The following is a 16,426-nucleotide window of genomic DNA, read 5'->3' on the forward strand; positions in this document are numbered from 1 at the left end:
GGCTCGGTTTCTGTTGGGGGAATAACATAATGATCAATTAGTTGTCGATAAACAGATAAAAATAGCAGTGTTAGAAAGTCGCACTCTGTCGTAATATGCCCGAGAAAGCGGTCACAGTGCCACGGTTTACTTGCCGAAAGGGGTGACGTCCACCAGCTCGGTTTCTACAGAGGAGAAAAAATCAGTAGTCCATTTGTCACAGGGGCGCAGAAAACAGAGCAAATGAAAGCAAGAAAAACGAAGGAAGAAAACAAGAAAAATTCGAAGGACTATTACGATACTCCCTAATGCGAGATATGAGCGCAGACTTTTGAGATATATTGACGTAAGGAATTTGAGAAATACTTGTATGTATGTACAGTTTGAAAGCGCTCTTTATATTCCACGGACACTCTTTTCAAGTAACACTCCTCTCCCAGTCTTTGTCACGAATGTGGCCTTGCCGTTTTCTATGCATGGCGACCCGCGCCACCAGCACTCGCCAAGTGCTGAAGAGGGGACGGTGCCAGTACGCGCTACACAGAAAGCTAAAACTTTCACCTAGGCCGGACGCCGCCGCCGCCTCCGCTCCGTAGATCACCACGTCGGAGAACAATTGAGAGCCTGTTGCTGAACGTGCTGATGGATGGCGCCACGGGACCTGTGTCGCCGGCGCGCACACTACGTAATGACGTCTTTGTCTTTGTCCATGTTCCTTCGTCCGCGTCTTCTTGCGCTGGTAAAACACCATGGAAAACCAACTGGCCCGTCAGTTGATAAATAATAATAATAATTGGTTTTTGGGGAAGGAAATGGCGCAGTATCTGTCTCATATATCGTTGGACACCTGAGCCGTGCCGTAAGGGAAGGGATAAAGGAGGGAGTGAAAGAAGAAAGGATGAGAGAGTTGCCGTAGTGGAGGGCTCCGGAATAATTTAGACTATCTTTAACGTGCACTGACATCGCACGGCACACGGGCGCCTTAGCGTTTTGCCTCCATAAAAACTCAGCCGCCGCGGTCGGGTTCGAGCCCGGCAACTCCGAATCAGTAGCCGAGCGCCCTAACCACTGAGCCACCGCAGCGGGTAACCGTCGGTTGACGCTGTTCAAGTAATGACGGCAACTCCGCGGAGCTGACGCTTCGCTCATCGAGTGCCATCAGGACTGCGCGTGCGCGTGAGATTACTTCGATCCACGCGCTGGCTTCGCCCACCACGGGACTACGAAGACGCTGTTGTTGGCGCATGCGCCGCTCCACCAGCAGCACGGCAAGTAGGCGCCAGGGGGTGAAGGGAAGCTTCGTCAACGTTCATGTAGCATCGGCTCCGTGCTGTACACTCCGTTCTGCCGCCAAGGTCACCCGTGGCGGGCGCGTCGACAACGGGAGGAAAAAGCGCGCCATTCCTAAAACGAAACTCCTCCCAATCGCTGCGCCGCGCGGCGAGTCGTCTCCCGAAAGTCGGCTGCTGTTCGCGGCAGCATTTCAGCAAGCCGCCATCTTGCGCGCGGAGGTGTCGAAAAATTCAACCCCATCCTGTGAGATTGATGTGGGCCAAAAGTGTGCCAGTTAATAGGGAAAGCAGAGGGAGCGCCTTTTCGAGTGCAGTGACAATGACAAGCATTCTGTGGACCGTATATATACTGCCGTCAACGTACGACATCGCGGACGCCGCGCACGCTGCCGAGCTTTAATTGAACGCATTGAAGACGTTTTCGTCTATAGTGGGATACAAAGAACGAATCGGAAGATGCCCCTGAAAGAGGTTTTGCAGCCAAAAAAAAAAGGTGCTTGGGGAAAGGAAATGGCGCAGTATCTGTCTCACATATCGGCGGACGCCTGAACCGCGCCGTAAGGGAAGGGGTAAAGGAGGGAGTGAACGAAGAACGGAAGAAAGAGGTTCTGTAGTGGAGGGCTCCGGAATAATTTCGACCACCTGGGAATCTTTAACGTGCACTGACGTCGCACAGCACACGGTCGCCTTTGCGTTTCGCCTTCATCGAAACGCAGCCGCCGCGATGTCAATCGATTTTCATGACGTCGTGGTTAATCCGGTTAAGTCGTGGTTAATCACTTTTCATCTGCCAGCCTGCTACGATGTGACGCTAGCAGCGACAAGGGAATTAACCACGAACTAATGAGAATCGGCCGACGCCATTGGCTGGAAGGAACTTTGAGGGAAATGTGCCGCTTCGTTGAGTTGTATCCGACTAAAATGCCTCCTCTAGCGCGTTCGTCGGAACGAAGCGTATTCGTGCTGGCCCACTGCGTCGTTTTTGGTTGAGAGCTTCTCACAGGGTGGCCTCAGCTCCCATATGTGGAACACTGTGCCGGTTGCATTGTTGGTAGCTCGGAGCTTCCCTCGGTCGACCTATACGGCAATCCAAGTTTTTTTTTTCGATTTTCTAAGTTTGCAGGTCGACTTGTACAACGTACCGCCCAATATGCGGTTAGACGCGATGTTGAGGATCACAGTCAAAGTGATGCGTTTCTTGTCTTCTACCTGCACACGTCTTACACATAGTTCTAGAGAAGCCTTACCTTTAGCCTCGGTGCCTGGCGCAGGTGGCCATTCTTCAGCGATTACTTTCCCGGGTGGCGTCAGAGCAGGAGCGCTGCGATCCCGGTCTCGCGAAAGAAAATAAATAGCGTTTCGGAGTGTAGCTAAGCCGTCTCTGACACGGAAACGGCGTCTGTAATGCCATCGCTTGGGCTGACTTAACGTTACTGGGGCATAAGAATTCGGCGAACTGAGAAGACTGGTGGTCTTAATTTCATGACGTTAGTTCTGCTTAGCTGCCCGGAAAGTTTTAACGTTCTTTTTTTTTTTTACTATGTGAGTGGTTATGGATCGGCTATATCTTTAGCACCCCAGACATCTTAATAAAAACTGAGTGAGCATACGTGACAAAGGTGTCGTGGTAAGTTTGGTCACTCGTCCACGGGCCAAGGAAGCAAACAACCAAAATATATAATCAAGCAATCTAACACGACTTAAACGCAACGTAACACATGTAGCACAACAAAGAGATTTACGTTGTTCGAATCGTTTTCCAGGTATGCAAGGAGCAGCAACGAAGGACTTAGCTCTAAACGACGAAGAAAACCCAAGAGAGTCACCCAATTAGTCATAGCGAAAGATAGGAGACCATGCCGTTCTATATTGGAATGAGTAAACCCTGCACCTGAGCTGCTTCCTCGGCATGAAGTTAAGCGGACCATGGCGCGTTTACGTTTTTTTTTTCTTTTTGCTCAAAGGATTTCTTAGTTCATTTATACCGCATTTACCGGCCACCCTCTATCCTGATTCAGTCCGATCATGACTGAAGTTTCGAGCGCGGTCTATTTGCAAAGCTACTACACGTTCCCGTTCAATCTTGACCGACGAGTTGGCCTGCTGTGTGCCAGGTGGTGTCACATGCTCCCGTTGTTGTAAAGAGATTGCAACGATGTAAAAAGTAACCAGAACACACTTTTGAGTGAAATGCTGTTGGGTAACCTTCAAATGAAGCACGAGCAAGCAGAAGGCTCACTTTTCAGTTTGCAGTTCGATGTTTCCTGCGCAAGAGGTCTTTTTGCAGTTTCCTGGTCACGCGCCTTTCGATCCTGATCGTAAATATCGACCGCGTTTCACGAACTCGCTTCGTGACAGCGGGAGTGGGCACAGTCGCTATTGAAATTTGGGCTGCAGCGTCGCCGCATCTACGTCAATAAAATTCAATCTTAATCGACTCGATAAGGATCGAAAGCGTCTGTACGACAGCGGTGTAATTTTCCACATGGTAGGTGAATCAAGGAGGGCGTATGTTATCTTATTTCTTACGGTTACAGTCGAGCCTCGTTATAACTAAACGGTTTATAACGAAATAATGGATATAACGAAGAAATGATGATTTCCTTGGAAGCTCGGTCAACACGGGCTATAACAAAGCTACGGTTACAACGAAGTAATCGCCGGGCCCCTTCTAGTTCGCTATATCTAAGTTCAACTCCATTTTGTGAGTTCGACTACTGCAGTGACGACAGTGTGGGTTTTTCCTCCACAAAGATGGCGGCTTAGTAAGAGCCATAACCTTTCCTCACTGCTGATGTTAAAAGCTCCATCGCTGACCCTCTTTCCTGCGGCAGAGGGGAAGGGAGACGGGTGGAGCAATCACGCTTACCTTGTTTCCTGCAGCCCTACAACAAAATTAATGCAAGCCCTGATGGGTACCCTTCCCTCACTAAAAATCTCTAGATAGCTCTCAAATATCGTATTGCGTGATAACTTTAATAAACAGAAGACTGTATTGTAAGCGTGCCATTTTTAAAGGAAACGTCATTATGTTTGGACTGTTAAGTCGCACGCCCGCATCGCACGAACCAAAAAATTTGATGAAAATATACTTACAGATAATTTTTTCTTGACTGCGAGGGGTCGACACTGTAATAAAAATCTCACATGTTAAAATACCCTTTTCTTTTCTTTTTATCCATCCTTTTTACAGCGATAGCTGAATGAGTTATAGGATGTTCTACGAGATAAACGGCACTAGAGTTCGCGCTGCCGTCGCATTCGTAATATGCCGCAATGATGATGATGATCATGGTACTAATGATTTGATTTTAATGGCTCAAGAGCAGCTAGGCCAAAGTGTGCCATCGCGTCCTATACAAAGCTTTCTTCCTGATGATTGAATGCAAGGTTGCCCAGACAGGAGTCACGCGTTTGAGACGTGGAGGTGGGTGGCTAGGCACTGTCGAGAAAACGCCACCTGTAGTCACATGGCCCTAGTAGGCTTTGAAGGAGTCAAGGCTCGGTAGAGGTGTTGTGACTATTTCTTCCTCCGAGGGAGGGCGCAACATTCTGGAGTTTTTTTTAAATCAGCGACGTTTATTTTCTACTAACATTTCTTTTTTCAATAACCTTTTGCTCATCACAAAGTAACATAAACGACAAACACGCACGTACATGCTTGTCGTAATTTCTTAGTTTTTTTTTAGCATGCAGGTGCTTAAAGCAAACTGTTCATTCTATAAAAAAACGCAGCGTCATAAAAAAAACGCGTGTAGTATTTTAAAATTATTCACATTTCTTATTTACAACCGAGTGACGTGCTTTGACTAGTTTTCTGAGCAGTGTTGCAAAAATAAAAATAAAAATGGAGAGAAAGCTGGCTTTCGCTGGTTGCTTGCAACCAGACTTAGTTATTTTTAACCCATCGTTCATGAACACTCCCAATGACGCGGCTTGTTAGCTTGCTAGCGGCTTGCTATTAGTTGTCAGTATATTACTTTAGACTGCACATTGGTCACCTGCCCATTGGTCACCTACATTAGCTGCGAATAGGTCTTGTAGGCGCGCTCCCCCATGTGCAAGGCAGGCAGCATATATATTTACACAACCCTCCTGCTTCACTTCACGACCGTGTCCTATGCGGGCAAGAAAGTTTTCTCTCTGTATCTATCGCCTCAACGGTGCTGTGCGGCGTTCCAGTGAGAACACCTCTCGAAAGCGAGTAATTGCTCTCGGGAATAAGTCACTGAGCAGGAATACTTTTCTATTTTTTAAATAAAACCTGACGGCTCAGCTAGAATCATCTTAAAATCTGCGCATGCTAGCAGTCACCAGAGCTTCAGCCGAGTACGCACGTGTCTTAATTTTCGAGCTTTGCCTGCTTAAAAGATATTCGAGGGTTTAATTGCTACAGCCATTTGACTCACGGCATAACATTACTTCGTGCACAGAACTCGACGTCAAATTACCTTTTAACGTGGAAACCAGAATTTAATTTATTATATCCTCCATGCAATAAACGAGGCGTCTTGATTCGGGCATTTTTTTCTCAATAATGTTGCAGGCTCTCTATTGGGTGATTTTTAGCGAATAAAATTACACGAGGTCTTCTTCACATTTACGCCAGTCGATATTGCTTTTAAATGTCGAACATGTAATGAAGTTAGTTAAAGTGACAAACGGGATCCGTTCAGTGCGGACGAAACCAGGTGAAGGGTAGACGTCCAAACTAATTTGGATGATCATAGACCCTCATGTGCGTGAGGTGGAAAATTATGTGGTGGAGGGCCCATTTTCTTACCAGGAGATTTAATGTCGAGGTCTGGTTGTGGCGCTGTCAAAGAAAAAAATTTTAGCCAACCACATAAAAGAAGGTGCACGACAACCTAAGGAAACGAGGATTAAAAGAGGACTCAGCCAAATAAAATATTCGCACGCACGCGCACGCAGACACGAACACATATATTATATACTTCAGATCTGCCATTTCCTGCTGTTATTCCTTATTTTGTTTCTAATATGACAAAGACGAGGCATGGAAGAATTTTTAATTATTATTGCTGTATTTAGCTCCTCTGTGAGAGCAGGCATGAGATCCGTATAGACTAAGACCGTTCGAGCGTTGGAATTGAAAAATATTGCCTTTTTTAACATTTCACACCATGTCTAATGCAGAATGAGCTTGAGCTAAACAAAGGAAGAAAGAGGTGCCGTAGTGGAGGGCTCCGGAAAAATTTCGACCACCTGGGGATCTTTAACGTGTGCTGTGCGATGTCGGTGCACGTTAAAGATCCCCAGGTGGTCGAAATTTTTCCGCAGTCCTCCACTACCGCATCTCTTTCTTCCTTTCTTCTTTCACTCCCTCCTTTATCCCTTCTCTTACGGCGCGGTTCAGGTGTCCAACGATATATAATACAGATACTGCGCCATCTCCTTTTCCCAAAAACCAATTATTTATTTAAACAAAGGATTACAACGTTGTACTGAGGCGAGTTTGTAATGTTACAAAAATTTGTTTTCAAGAAAGGCACTTCTCGGGAGATACGAACCCAACTTTATTCGTCACTAAATGAACCCCTTCTGATTCAAGCTCTGCAAGTTTTATTCGAACCGCTGCAGTGATCGACTTCAGAGAGCCAGCAAGCACTCTGCGTTCGTTCAATAGCAAGGTCATTGTTCACTTACGATCTTTCGATTCCTCTTCACCTGGAAGTTGAAAGGAAGCACAATGGACCAGAATTATTCGTTGAGTATAAAAAAAGAACTAGCAGTACACGTTCAAGTTGTAAAAACGCGTTATACATCTTGTGTGCAGACTGATATTGATTTGAACGTGGTTAGCGACCATATACATCTCAGCATCACTTCAGTAGAAACATGATTTGCAATGGCTGGTTCTTCACCATAAGCAAGCAAAAAAGAGGACGAATACTTCAATCAGTTCACCGCCACCGCGCGCGATTGATTCCAACATGATTGCACGCCCCATTCACATTATTTACACATGCATAAACTAGCTAAACAACTAAGTAAAGCAGTAAAAAGTGCTGTGGAAACGGAAAATCATCCACAAACCCTTCGGACAAGAATCGTGATCGGTGCCCGATGTAAAGCTCGGCTCTTTTTTAGGTGTCATTTTCTCCATAAACTGGCGCAAGGGCCTCACACCACAACTCATCGCGTAGCGCTAATTAAACGCGATATTTATCTTAAGTCATTAGATGTGCGCCGGCAAGTCGTCCCTTTATGAGATTTTGAATCGAAAGCTTGACGCTACCTCGTAACGATTTCGTGGTGCTTGCGGTTTTGACCTTCAAATGAGCCAGAGGTCAAATCAAGACTAAGCCATGGTATACCTATGGTGTCTTATCACATGCTACCCCAGGCATCTCAAGGCCAAGTTAAGGTCAAAGGTCTGTATTAAAGGTTAAACGTCAAGGTCAAAGGTCAAATATAAAGTTAAGAGAGATTAATAATATTACGACGTCAGTGATGACCTCAAAGATGACGCCAATGGTGACGTCGAACGACTGTATATAAGAGGCGATGCGTTCCGCCTGGGGCCAGAGGCTACATAGACGAGCAGGACAGTCTCGTGCTGCAGTCTAGCGTAGCTATGCAGTGAAGCTCTCGATTACAAACTAGGTTTAACCAAGATAAACCACAGCTAATTTTTTTTCACGAACATGTATGTACAGTATGCGTCATACTATTCTCCGCGTTAAGAGCCGGTTTAACCATGTGTCTGTTCCGTTTAAGTATGACGCATACTGTACATTGCCCGAATCCTGCTTCGCGGTGAAGCCTACTCGCGTTAAGAGTCGGTTTAACCATTTGTCCGTTCCCTCACTGACCTCTGACCTTGACTTGACCTTCAGGGGCCTGGGGTAGCATGTGGTAAGTATGACACATACTGTACACAGGCCGAATCCAACCTCTTCATTTACGCAGTTCCTTCACGCAAATCACCGCGCCTACAATATAATCTCAGCGTTTGAGCGTTTCGCGGCTGCGTTTTAATGGAGGAAAAACGCTAAGGCGCCCGTGTGCTGTGCGATGTCAGTGCACGTTGAAGATCTCCAGGTGGTCGAAATTATTCCGGAGCCCTCCACTGCGGCACCTCTTTCTTCCTTTCTTCTGTCACTTCCTCCTTTATCCCTTCTCTTACGGCGCAGTTCACGTGTCCAACGATACATGAGACAGATGCTGCGCCATTTCCTTTCACCAAAAACCAATTGTTATTATTATTAGTTTGACGAACTTGCGGTAAAACAAGGTCATTTAGTGGATTCTTGCTTTTCCATACGTCATTCCGGAATGAGTTGGAACAATTGCATTCACTCTGAAAACGCCACGTAGGCACGTTTGGTTATTTTTGAATTGTGAGTTGATCATCATCTGAATTTCCAGTAGGTTATACACATTTGGAGGTACTTTTATACTATAATGATTCTCTATATAGTCCTGCTTTTCTTCTGTGGAACTGCCTCACTAAATGCTCTTGTTAGGAGCATGTCAGATAGAATAAATAATAAACACAAGAAATACGTGATTTCTTTTTTCTGAGACACTGAAAGCGCTCTTTTAGCTTTATCTCGAGCTATATAAAGATAAAAAATTTTGGCAGTCCTACTTTCTGTAGGGACGTAGGTTATCGATCCCCATTGTATACGTGACGGCCCCGTGCCTTTTAGGTTGTCATAAACGAAATGAAACGAGAAAGGATAAAATTGTGCTGTACCTCCGAAGTAGGCATGCTTGGCGAGCGCCAAAATGATCACAAATACAAGAGCAACCACGACGAGTATGAACAAGCAGTCTCGGAGGACCTCCCGGTAGTGCCGGTCTTCTGTCTCCACTTTCCTGATTGGTAACAGGAAGAGAAAAAATTTAGAAAAAAATGGATGTCTCTAAACAAGAAAACTGTAGTCAATATCGTAACTGCATATGAAAACAAGTTAGAATGGTGTTAACTTGCTGCCAATTCTGTTGCCCGCTTCTTTCTAAATTAAGCATGGAAGCCTGGAGGCATGTTCCGCAGGTCTGGAAAAGCGAAGTTCACGAAGCCCAAACAGAGGAATACGTGGGCTAAAATTCTGATCATCAGCTGTAAATGGTGACTTATGAAGATCGGCTCTGAACGGAGTTTCTTGGTTAGTTTCGTCGGAAAATGCTTGCTTCTCAGATCTACGCTCTGTGATTCTGCACGCGTCGCAAGCTAAGAAAATTAAACCTGCTCTTAAAGGAGGGTAAAGGTAGATTTTTTTTGTGTGTGTATATGCGAACGTGGTCTGCCACATTCACCGGACCCTTGCACACAGCATTTTTTCAAATTATGTTATCGTCAAACCCCATCAAAATTTCGGCTTGTCATCGGTAATACAGTTCTCAAGTCTCGATGTTCCCATGAATGTTCATAAAAAACTTTGCGGCCTTATGTCCAATAGTTCCTATTCTCCGAGTTCTCTTCATGATCTCTGGTGCGAACTTCTCTGCTAGAACATACGTGCCACAACGTCTGTGACGCATATCAAGGTAAATACATGCCCGACAGAATACGTAACTGGGATATGGTCGTTGAGAGCAGAAATGTGATTTAGACAAAGCAACCTATAGTTGGAACGCTCCACAAGCGCTCCTATTGTTACGCAGTTACTGAAAAGCTGACGACATGAGAGCACAGTGTGCACTCCCTGAGTTCCAATAGAATTGAGGCTGCATAAGTGGTGCGGCTTTTTTTAAAAACTATACTGTAAACAACGTGACCACTGCGTCTATGAAGTGTCGTGGAAGCAGAAGGAATAATCTCGTCGTAGCGCCATTTGCCGTCCTTCTTCATAAAGCGTTATGTGAATGTAATAATCTGCATTCCAGCATACAGTACAAACCCATTGGCAGCACGTCAAAAAAAAAAAAAAAGACAGCGAGCGAAGCCCGTAGGAAATCAATCTTCAACGCAGTGCCTATGCCGAGGTCAGCTGAGAAACGTTAGCTCAAACGTCTAGGACACAGATGGAGCAAGAAGGAATGAATGCGTCAGCTACAGCGTTTTGTGTTTCACTCATCGATCAATATTGCGGTGAACTTTCGCGGTCAATGTGGACTCCGGGGCCGGCCACTGATCTCTGCTCCGTATTAACAGGAACAACATTCGGAATAGGAACAATAACAGACGGATTATTCTCGCCGTTTGAGTTGAGGTGTTAAATGCTACAGGTGGGGTTAGCCCCTCATGTAAAGCCCTCAAGGGCGCTTGAGGTATCTATAATAAATAAATAAATCTGCCGGCAATCGCTCCACCGTAGCGTCCCTTCTATATTAACAATAAGGACTCCACCCAAAATCTGTATTTTCGCCTCTCTATCCTACCTTTTTGGAATAAATGTTTTCTACTACTACTACTATATTAACAATGTCCTAAAGCCTGTCGCATCTACCCTGCTATGCGCACAGTCTCTTGTAATAGCACACATTCTCTCCCGCAGTCACCATCTATGCACATAATCAATCCACACAGTCCACATCACAGTCCACTCCAGAAGTCACCATCTATGCACATATTCAGTCACAGTAGAACATAGGCCACTGTAGTGCCACAATCCATACACACATTCACTCACATTATAAAGTAGTCCACTCCGGAAGACACCATCTACGCACACATTCAATCACAGTAGGCCATAGTCCGTTTCTGCTCGCCGATCTTGAAATACCCGCCTGTAGCGAAGCACCTTGAAGCACAATTGTTTGCTGTAACGTGAAGAGGCCCGTTCGTAAGCAAACCTCGGTTGCGGCCTTACCGTCGCTCCCTGCCATCGAGGTCCTTGGCGATCTCCGAGTAGCTGCTGGCTGTCCACGAGTGAAGCGGCGTGGACTCTGCCGCCGGACCGTACGGCTCTCCGGGCGGGCCAAAGAAGTTGGGCTCGCTGGAGCCGGGCACGGACATGCGGCCCGCACTGTCACCAGAGCGGGCCTGGTGTAGCTCTTCGGGACAAAGGTGGTGCGGGTATCTGTCCATCATCTCCAGCTGGAGCGCCTTGAAATCCTCGTCGCGAGACGCTGCGTGAGATGTGCACGTACACACTGTTGCACGTGCGTTTGCGTTGTATATACACCGATGCGTTCTCCCAGCGTCAAACGAAAGGGAAACAGAATGACAAAAATGAAAAAAAAACGAAAGTTATGACCGCTGGAGAGGAGCTAAAGGTCGCAGATATCTTCGGGCCTTGGGAGTGAAAAGTTAGTGTGCCATTATTCAGCCTCCCATAAATTAACTTTTCTCGTTTTGCGGTTGCTGTCGCAATGGTCTTCCTCGCATGCCATTTGACTCCGTCACTTTAGACTTTGTCATCAGAAGTCTGTCACGTTCAATGCAGCTTATTCCAGTTTGTTACAAGCTTCCATTTGCAACCCCTTTCAGTCCTTACTCAGCCGTGTCTCGTCATCTCTTCATTATTATCTGCTTTGATTCCCGACCAATCCTAACCAACTTCACTCGTGCGTCCTTCCAGCTGCCTTTTGTTGTTGTTAGAGGTAGGTACAGGAGCCACCGCGGGAACCCGTCCTCAGTTAAATGAGTGTTTTTTAACGCCATAGTGTTAGTGAGATCGTGTCGCAGAAAATCCGGCGTCGGCGTCATTGACCGCGAGTGAAAAATCCCCAGAGAAGCAACGTAGGAAGTAGGTGGGCCACCTAGGTCACGTGACCTTATGGCGTCATCACGAACTGCATGACCACTGGACAGCTACAAGGGGTGCGATGCCGTTCAGCGTGCCGTTGAAACGTTCGACTAACCCATTCGCCATTGGGTGGTAGAGCGGGGTCGGCAGCTGTTTTGCTGAGAGGAGGCGACTGAATTCCTTCACGACAGCAGACATGAAGTAGGAGCCACGATCGGTGACAATTTCGCGAGATATCCCGACTCTAGAAAACATCTCTAGCAGTCCTTCGGCTACCCGTTTCGCTTCAATATAGCGCAATTCGATATTATCCGGGTATCTTGTAGCGAAGTCCACCAAGGACGAGATATACCGGTTTCCTTTCTCGGAATTTGGTGACAGTGGCCCAACAACAACGTCAACAGCAACCCGTGTGAACGGGCTTTCAATGATAGGGGTGGTACCCAAGAGAGCTCGGCATACGAGGTGCCGAGGCACCATTCTTTGACAAACGTCGCACGACTTGACAGACCGTCTAGCCTCCGACTGGACCCAGGGCCAATAAAACTCAGCCAGTATGCGGTCCGTCGCGTCCATCACACCTTGGTGACCGGCCACCACGTTGTTCTGCCCGAGCGACCAATAATTGAATTAACTGCCACCTGCCACGGTGGGCAGTTTTCTCACTCTCAGGTGGCCAAGTTGTGAGGACGCTGCAAGGTCACGTGACCTAGGTGGCTCACCTGTCTCCCAGGTTGCTTTCTGGGCAGCACCTGCCAGAGTCATGCTCGAGATTTTTCAGTCACAGCGGCGGCACCAGATTTTCTGCATAATGGGGACCTTAACGCTATCGCGGTAATATATACGATAAGCTACAATGCACTAGAAATTCTTTTCTCCGCAACAATACCAGAAGAGAAAATGTACGGCTCCACAGCTCACTATAAAGCTGTGCGCTAGCGAGTCAGATGTTATGAACGTACCACAACAGATTCGTGGAACAGTTGTACGCGTTTTCTTTCATTCGCCATATGATTATATGCATCTCAGCAGCGTGTGGGACCTCTTGGCATGAGACACTCATTACTGGGAACGGCGTGAGATATTTTAGCTGTATCGTCCAATTACTTTTCGTTCAAAATTCAGGGCATTGCTTCGTAGCCAAACTAGAGCTTTTATAGCTTTTAGAGCACTTTATACGTCAGAGATTCATCATCTGGATATGTCGATCTCGTTTAATTTCTTTCATGTTAAATCCACATGAACGAAAAAAAATTGGCACTGGCTTAGCTCGGCTATGCCAGAATATACGTAGCGAAATCTTGATTGCAAGTCCAGATTAGTCTGGCTATAGTTGTCACGTGGTTCGTCACATGGTGCGGTGCGACCACGGTGGGAATGCGAGCACGGCGAAGCTGCGAGTTCATGAGCAATGTAGCTTTCGCTACAAAAATGCGTCGACGACATTGGCAGAGAACATCAGCAACGTGAAAAGCTCACTGAACAAAAGGAATCAGGCGCGAGAACAACGAGCACATGTGACTCAGGTCCCAATGGCCGCCAGCTCGGTATACAGGCTGAATTCTTCCTGTTATGTCAAATAATGTTTGCATTTTTTCGTTGCGACGCTTTTACCCTCGCTGTGACTCTTAATTCAAATAAAAGGGACAAATGTAAGTAGTACGGCCGACTAGTTTCTGAAAAACATCGAGCGGAATCTCATCACGAGGTTAAGTGCGCGCGGTTTAGGGCCGGTTTCGCACGATTGTCAGCTGCGCTTCTCGTTGCAAGGAACTTACTCATGTCGAAGTCGTAGCGACCAGCTACGAATTGACGACGTGTCGCACCGAGGGAGGCGAAGGGAAGCCGGCGTCAGCTTGCTCACAACGGTCACAAAACAACGGTCGTTTTCTTCTTTCTTTTCTTGTTGTTAGCCATCTTTTGATAGGTTAACAACAACAACTGCATTTGTTGTTGTTGCCTTCGAAACATAATGGCGCATACCCACGAGGAGGATTGGTTATGACACAGGCGGTGGATTCCGGGTTTTTTCAATGGTGGAATGCGGAAAATATCAGATGAAATGGGAAAATAAAAGAAAGAATCAAACAGTATTCTGTGAAAAGTGGTCGAATGTGGAAAATAGGTTTGATGAGCATGAATTTGCTGGTTAACAAAAAAAAGTTTACCGTCGAAGACATTTTGATTCGAGAAGGAAATTTTGGATGGAGGAACATACATTTCCATTACTGTGTATTTACCCCCGAAGTGGGCTACGCACTCCGGGGAAAAAAAAAAAAGAAGATGGTAAATTGTAGAAGAAATACGCTAAGACCGATTCATTTTTAAATAATTTTTTTCTCATAACGTATAACGGTTTACCGGTTATCCAAGCAACGATGCAATAAAGAAAGAGGGAAAATTATTTAGCATATGAAGTATTTTATGCTATCGACATTTGATGATGGTTCGTTCCCGACTGCGGCGGGCACACTTCGACGAAGGCGAGATGGAAAAAAAAAGAAAAACAACTTCCTACCGGCAATTCCGCGCATGCTAACTTACTCCAGGCAGGCGAAATAAATCCAGAACTATGTTATATGGCGTGCCTCTTGATATGGCGCGTAAAATCATGATAAGTCGCCAATTGATTAAGCAATTACCCAGAGCTTCGTTTCCAATTTTTCTTTCCATCGGAAAGGAAAACGAAAACCTTACCTCGGAAATTTCAGTTCTCAGGAACCATTTCGTTACTTAAATCAAGGCAGGGTTATTGCGATTGTTAGCGCACTGTTTGGATTAAAATAATCGCTCCCGAATTAGTGTAAGCAATGTTACAGAAATTAGAGCAGATAATTGGACTAAGCTACAAAAACACTCGGTTGCATACGTCTGAAATCGACTATACTTTTTCCGATGAAATTAGCCCGAGTGACTTGTAAATTTACGACTGAAACCGGAGGACAACACTGCTGCATTTTTTTTTTTCAGACAGTGTTGTGCTGATGCCAGATTTTTGGATACGTATATATCAAATTAGTTTCGAATAATGAATAATAAAGTGAAGATGCATTCAATTTCAATAGTAATTTTATTTGAACTCGGCAGCGAAGTCCACCATGCTGCTCACGGCTGTGGAGTCACTGCTTAACTCCATTTTCACAAGTGCAAGCAGGGGTGTAGGAATTTTAGGGGTGTAGGGGTGTAGGAAGGGTGTCGCCCAAAATTCTCCGAAACCACTAGAGGCCGAGAAGTCCTTGACAGAAAAATCACTGTTAAATTAAACAGCGCGCTTGGACGAGAAACGCAGTCAAGGAAATGGCGAAAATGTGAACTGAACCGCAGGCCTCTGGCAGCAGTCGTGCACCAAGCGGTGCTCCAGCGTTGGCTTCTCTGCGAAGCGTGGATCCTTTGGAACCACGTGATCACGCTTGGCGAATAGATGTGCGACATGTCGTGCGAGAGCAAACTGGTAGTATAACGAAGATCCTTTCTTTAAAAAAAAATTGACACTGATGTTGCTGTAGTTCTTCCGACTGTTTTCTTTACCTTCTGCAAATGTAACTGGCCTTGTGTGGCAACGTGATGAATTTCACGGTTATCCAAGGCGTGCAAATTGACATCCAGTACAGAGAGCCCTTAATCCCAGCCAGGCAGCGATTCAAGCTTGCAAGGTACTTCGTGCAGCCACGTAGATTCCAGACTACAACAGTCTCTGGCACGCCTCGGTTGCTTTCACCCGACTGAACTACTAGACGACTGCATGAGACAACGATTCTGAGTCGAGTCAGAAAGGAGCGACAGCAGGGTCAACTTGCAGTCCATATAGGAGTCCCAGCAGTAAATGGCAGTGTAGCAACCTCAACACAGATGGTGCCGAAGAAAATCTTGTTTTCTTCTTGGGACATCAACAGCACCAGGGCAGCACACGGGCAACGAGACTTTTTCACACATTTGTCATCATTTCAGCCGCGATCACTTGTGACGGAAGGAGGCACAAATACTCTTGTTCACAGCACTGTGAAGACACTGCACCACGCTTGCTATATATACACGAGGTGGTTCCGAGTGAGCGTTAACGGCACAGCAAAAAAACACGCTTCATCAGACCTATTGTCTTCCAGACACTGTCCGTTCCAGTATTCACGTGTGCACACAGGAAATGGCATTCAATATATGTGAACCCTAATCACGCTGCATCCGCCCAGCATTTGCAGTGGCATCCTGACAGTCACGAAACTATAGACCACCATTTTCAAAACCACATGTCACTCACGGGCCGCGCGTTGTACTCGGCGGTATACATCCAGTCGCATTATACGCGTGAAAAAAAAAAAAACATTCACCGCACTGTGTTGCCTATAAAGATTTTCGCCAATTTCAGTTCTTTGAAAAGCGATAATCGTATTACCATGCACTTGCATACACATTCACCATGCATCTCTCGGCGGGAAAAAGCGCATTCTCATCAAACTTCAACGAGCGAAAACACTTTGCATGCATTAGCGCCTGATA

General features: G+C 46.1%; 1 protein-coding gene across 1 annotated transcript; it reads right to left on the reverse strand.

The window, feature by feature from the left end:
* Window positions 1-126: 126 nt before the first annotated feature.
* On the reverse strand, window positions 127-13,828 carry LOC144119665 (uncharacterized). Its single transcript, XM_077652230.1, has 8 exons — window positions 13,711-13,828; window positions 11,054-11,312; window positions 8,995-9,116; window positions 6,939-6,959; window positions 6,055-6,087; window positions 4,368-4,400; window positions 2,519-2,605; window positions 127-164 (listed from the first exon to the last, which is right to left on the reverse strand). The coding sequence occupies exons 1-8, from the start codon at window positions 13,712-13,714 to the stop codon at window positions 127-129; spliced, it is 597 nt and encodes a 198-aa protein (XP_077508356.1). The 5' UTR covers window positions 13,715-13,828.
* Window positions 13,829-16,426: the final 2,598 nt, after the last annotated feature.

The sequence above is a fragment of the Amblyomma americanum genome, chromosome 2, assembly GCF_052857255.1.
Source record: "Amblyomma americanum isolate KBUSLIRL-KWMA chromosome 2, ASM5285725v1, whole genome shotgun sequence".
Taxonomy (NCBI): Eukaryota; Metazoa; Arthropoda; class Arachnida; order Ixodida; family Ixodidae; genus Amblyomma; species Amblyomma americanum.

Bases quoted from the DNA above. Each gene is read 5' to 3' on its own strand.
- LOC144119665 (XM_077652230.1), bottom strand. The intron at 2,606-4,367 runs GTAAGTATATTT...TTCTTTCGCGAG, and splicing joins CAGTCAAGAAAAAATTATCT to ACCGGGATCGCAGCGCTCCT. The intron at 165-2,518 runs GTAAGGCTTCTC...TCTCCTCTGTAG, and splicing joins GCCAGGCACCGAGGCTAAAG to AAACCGAGCTGGTGGACGTC.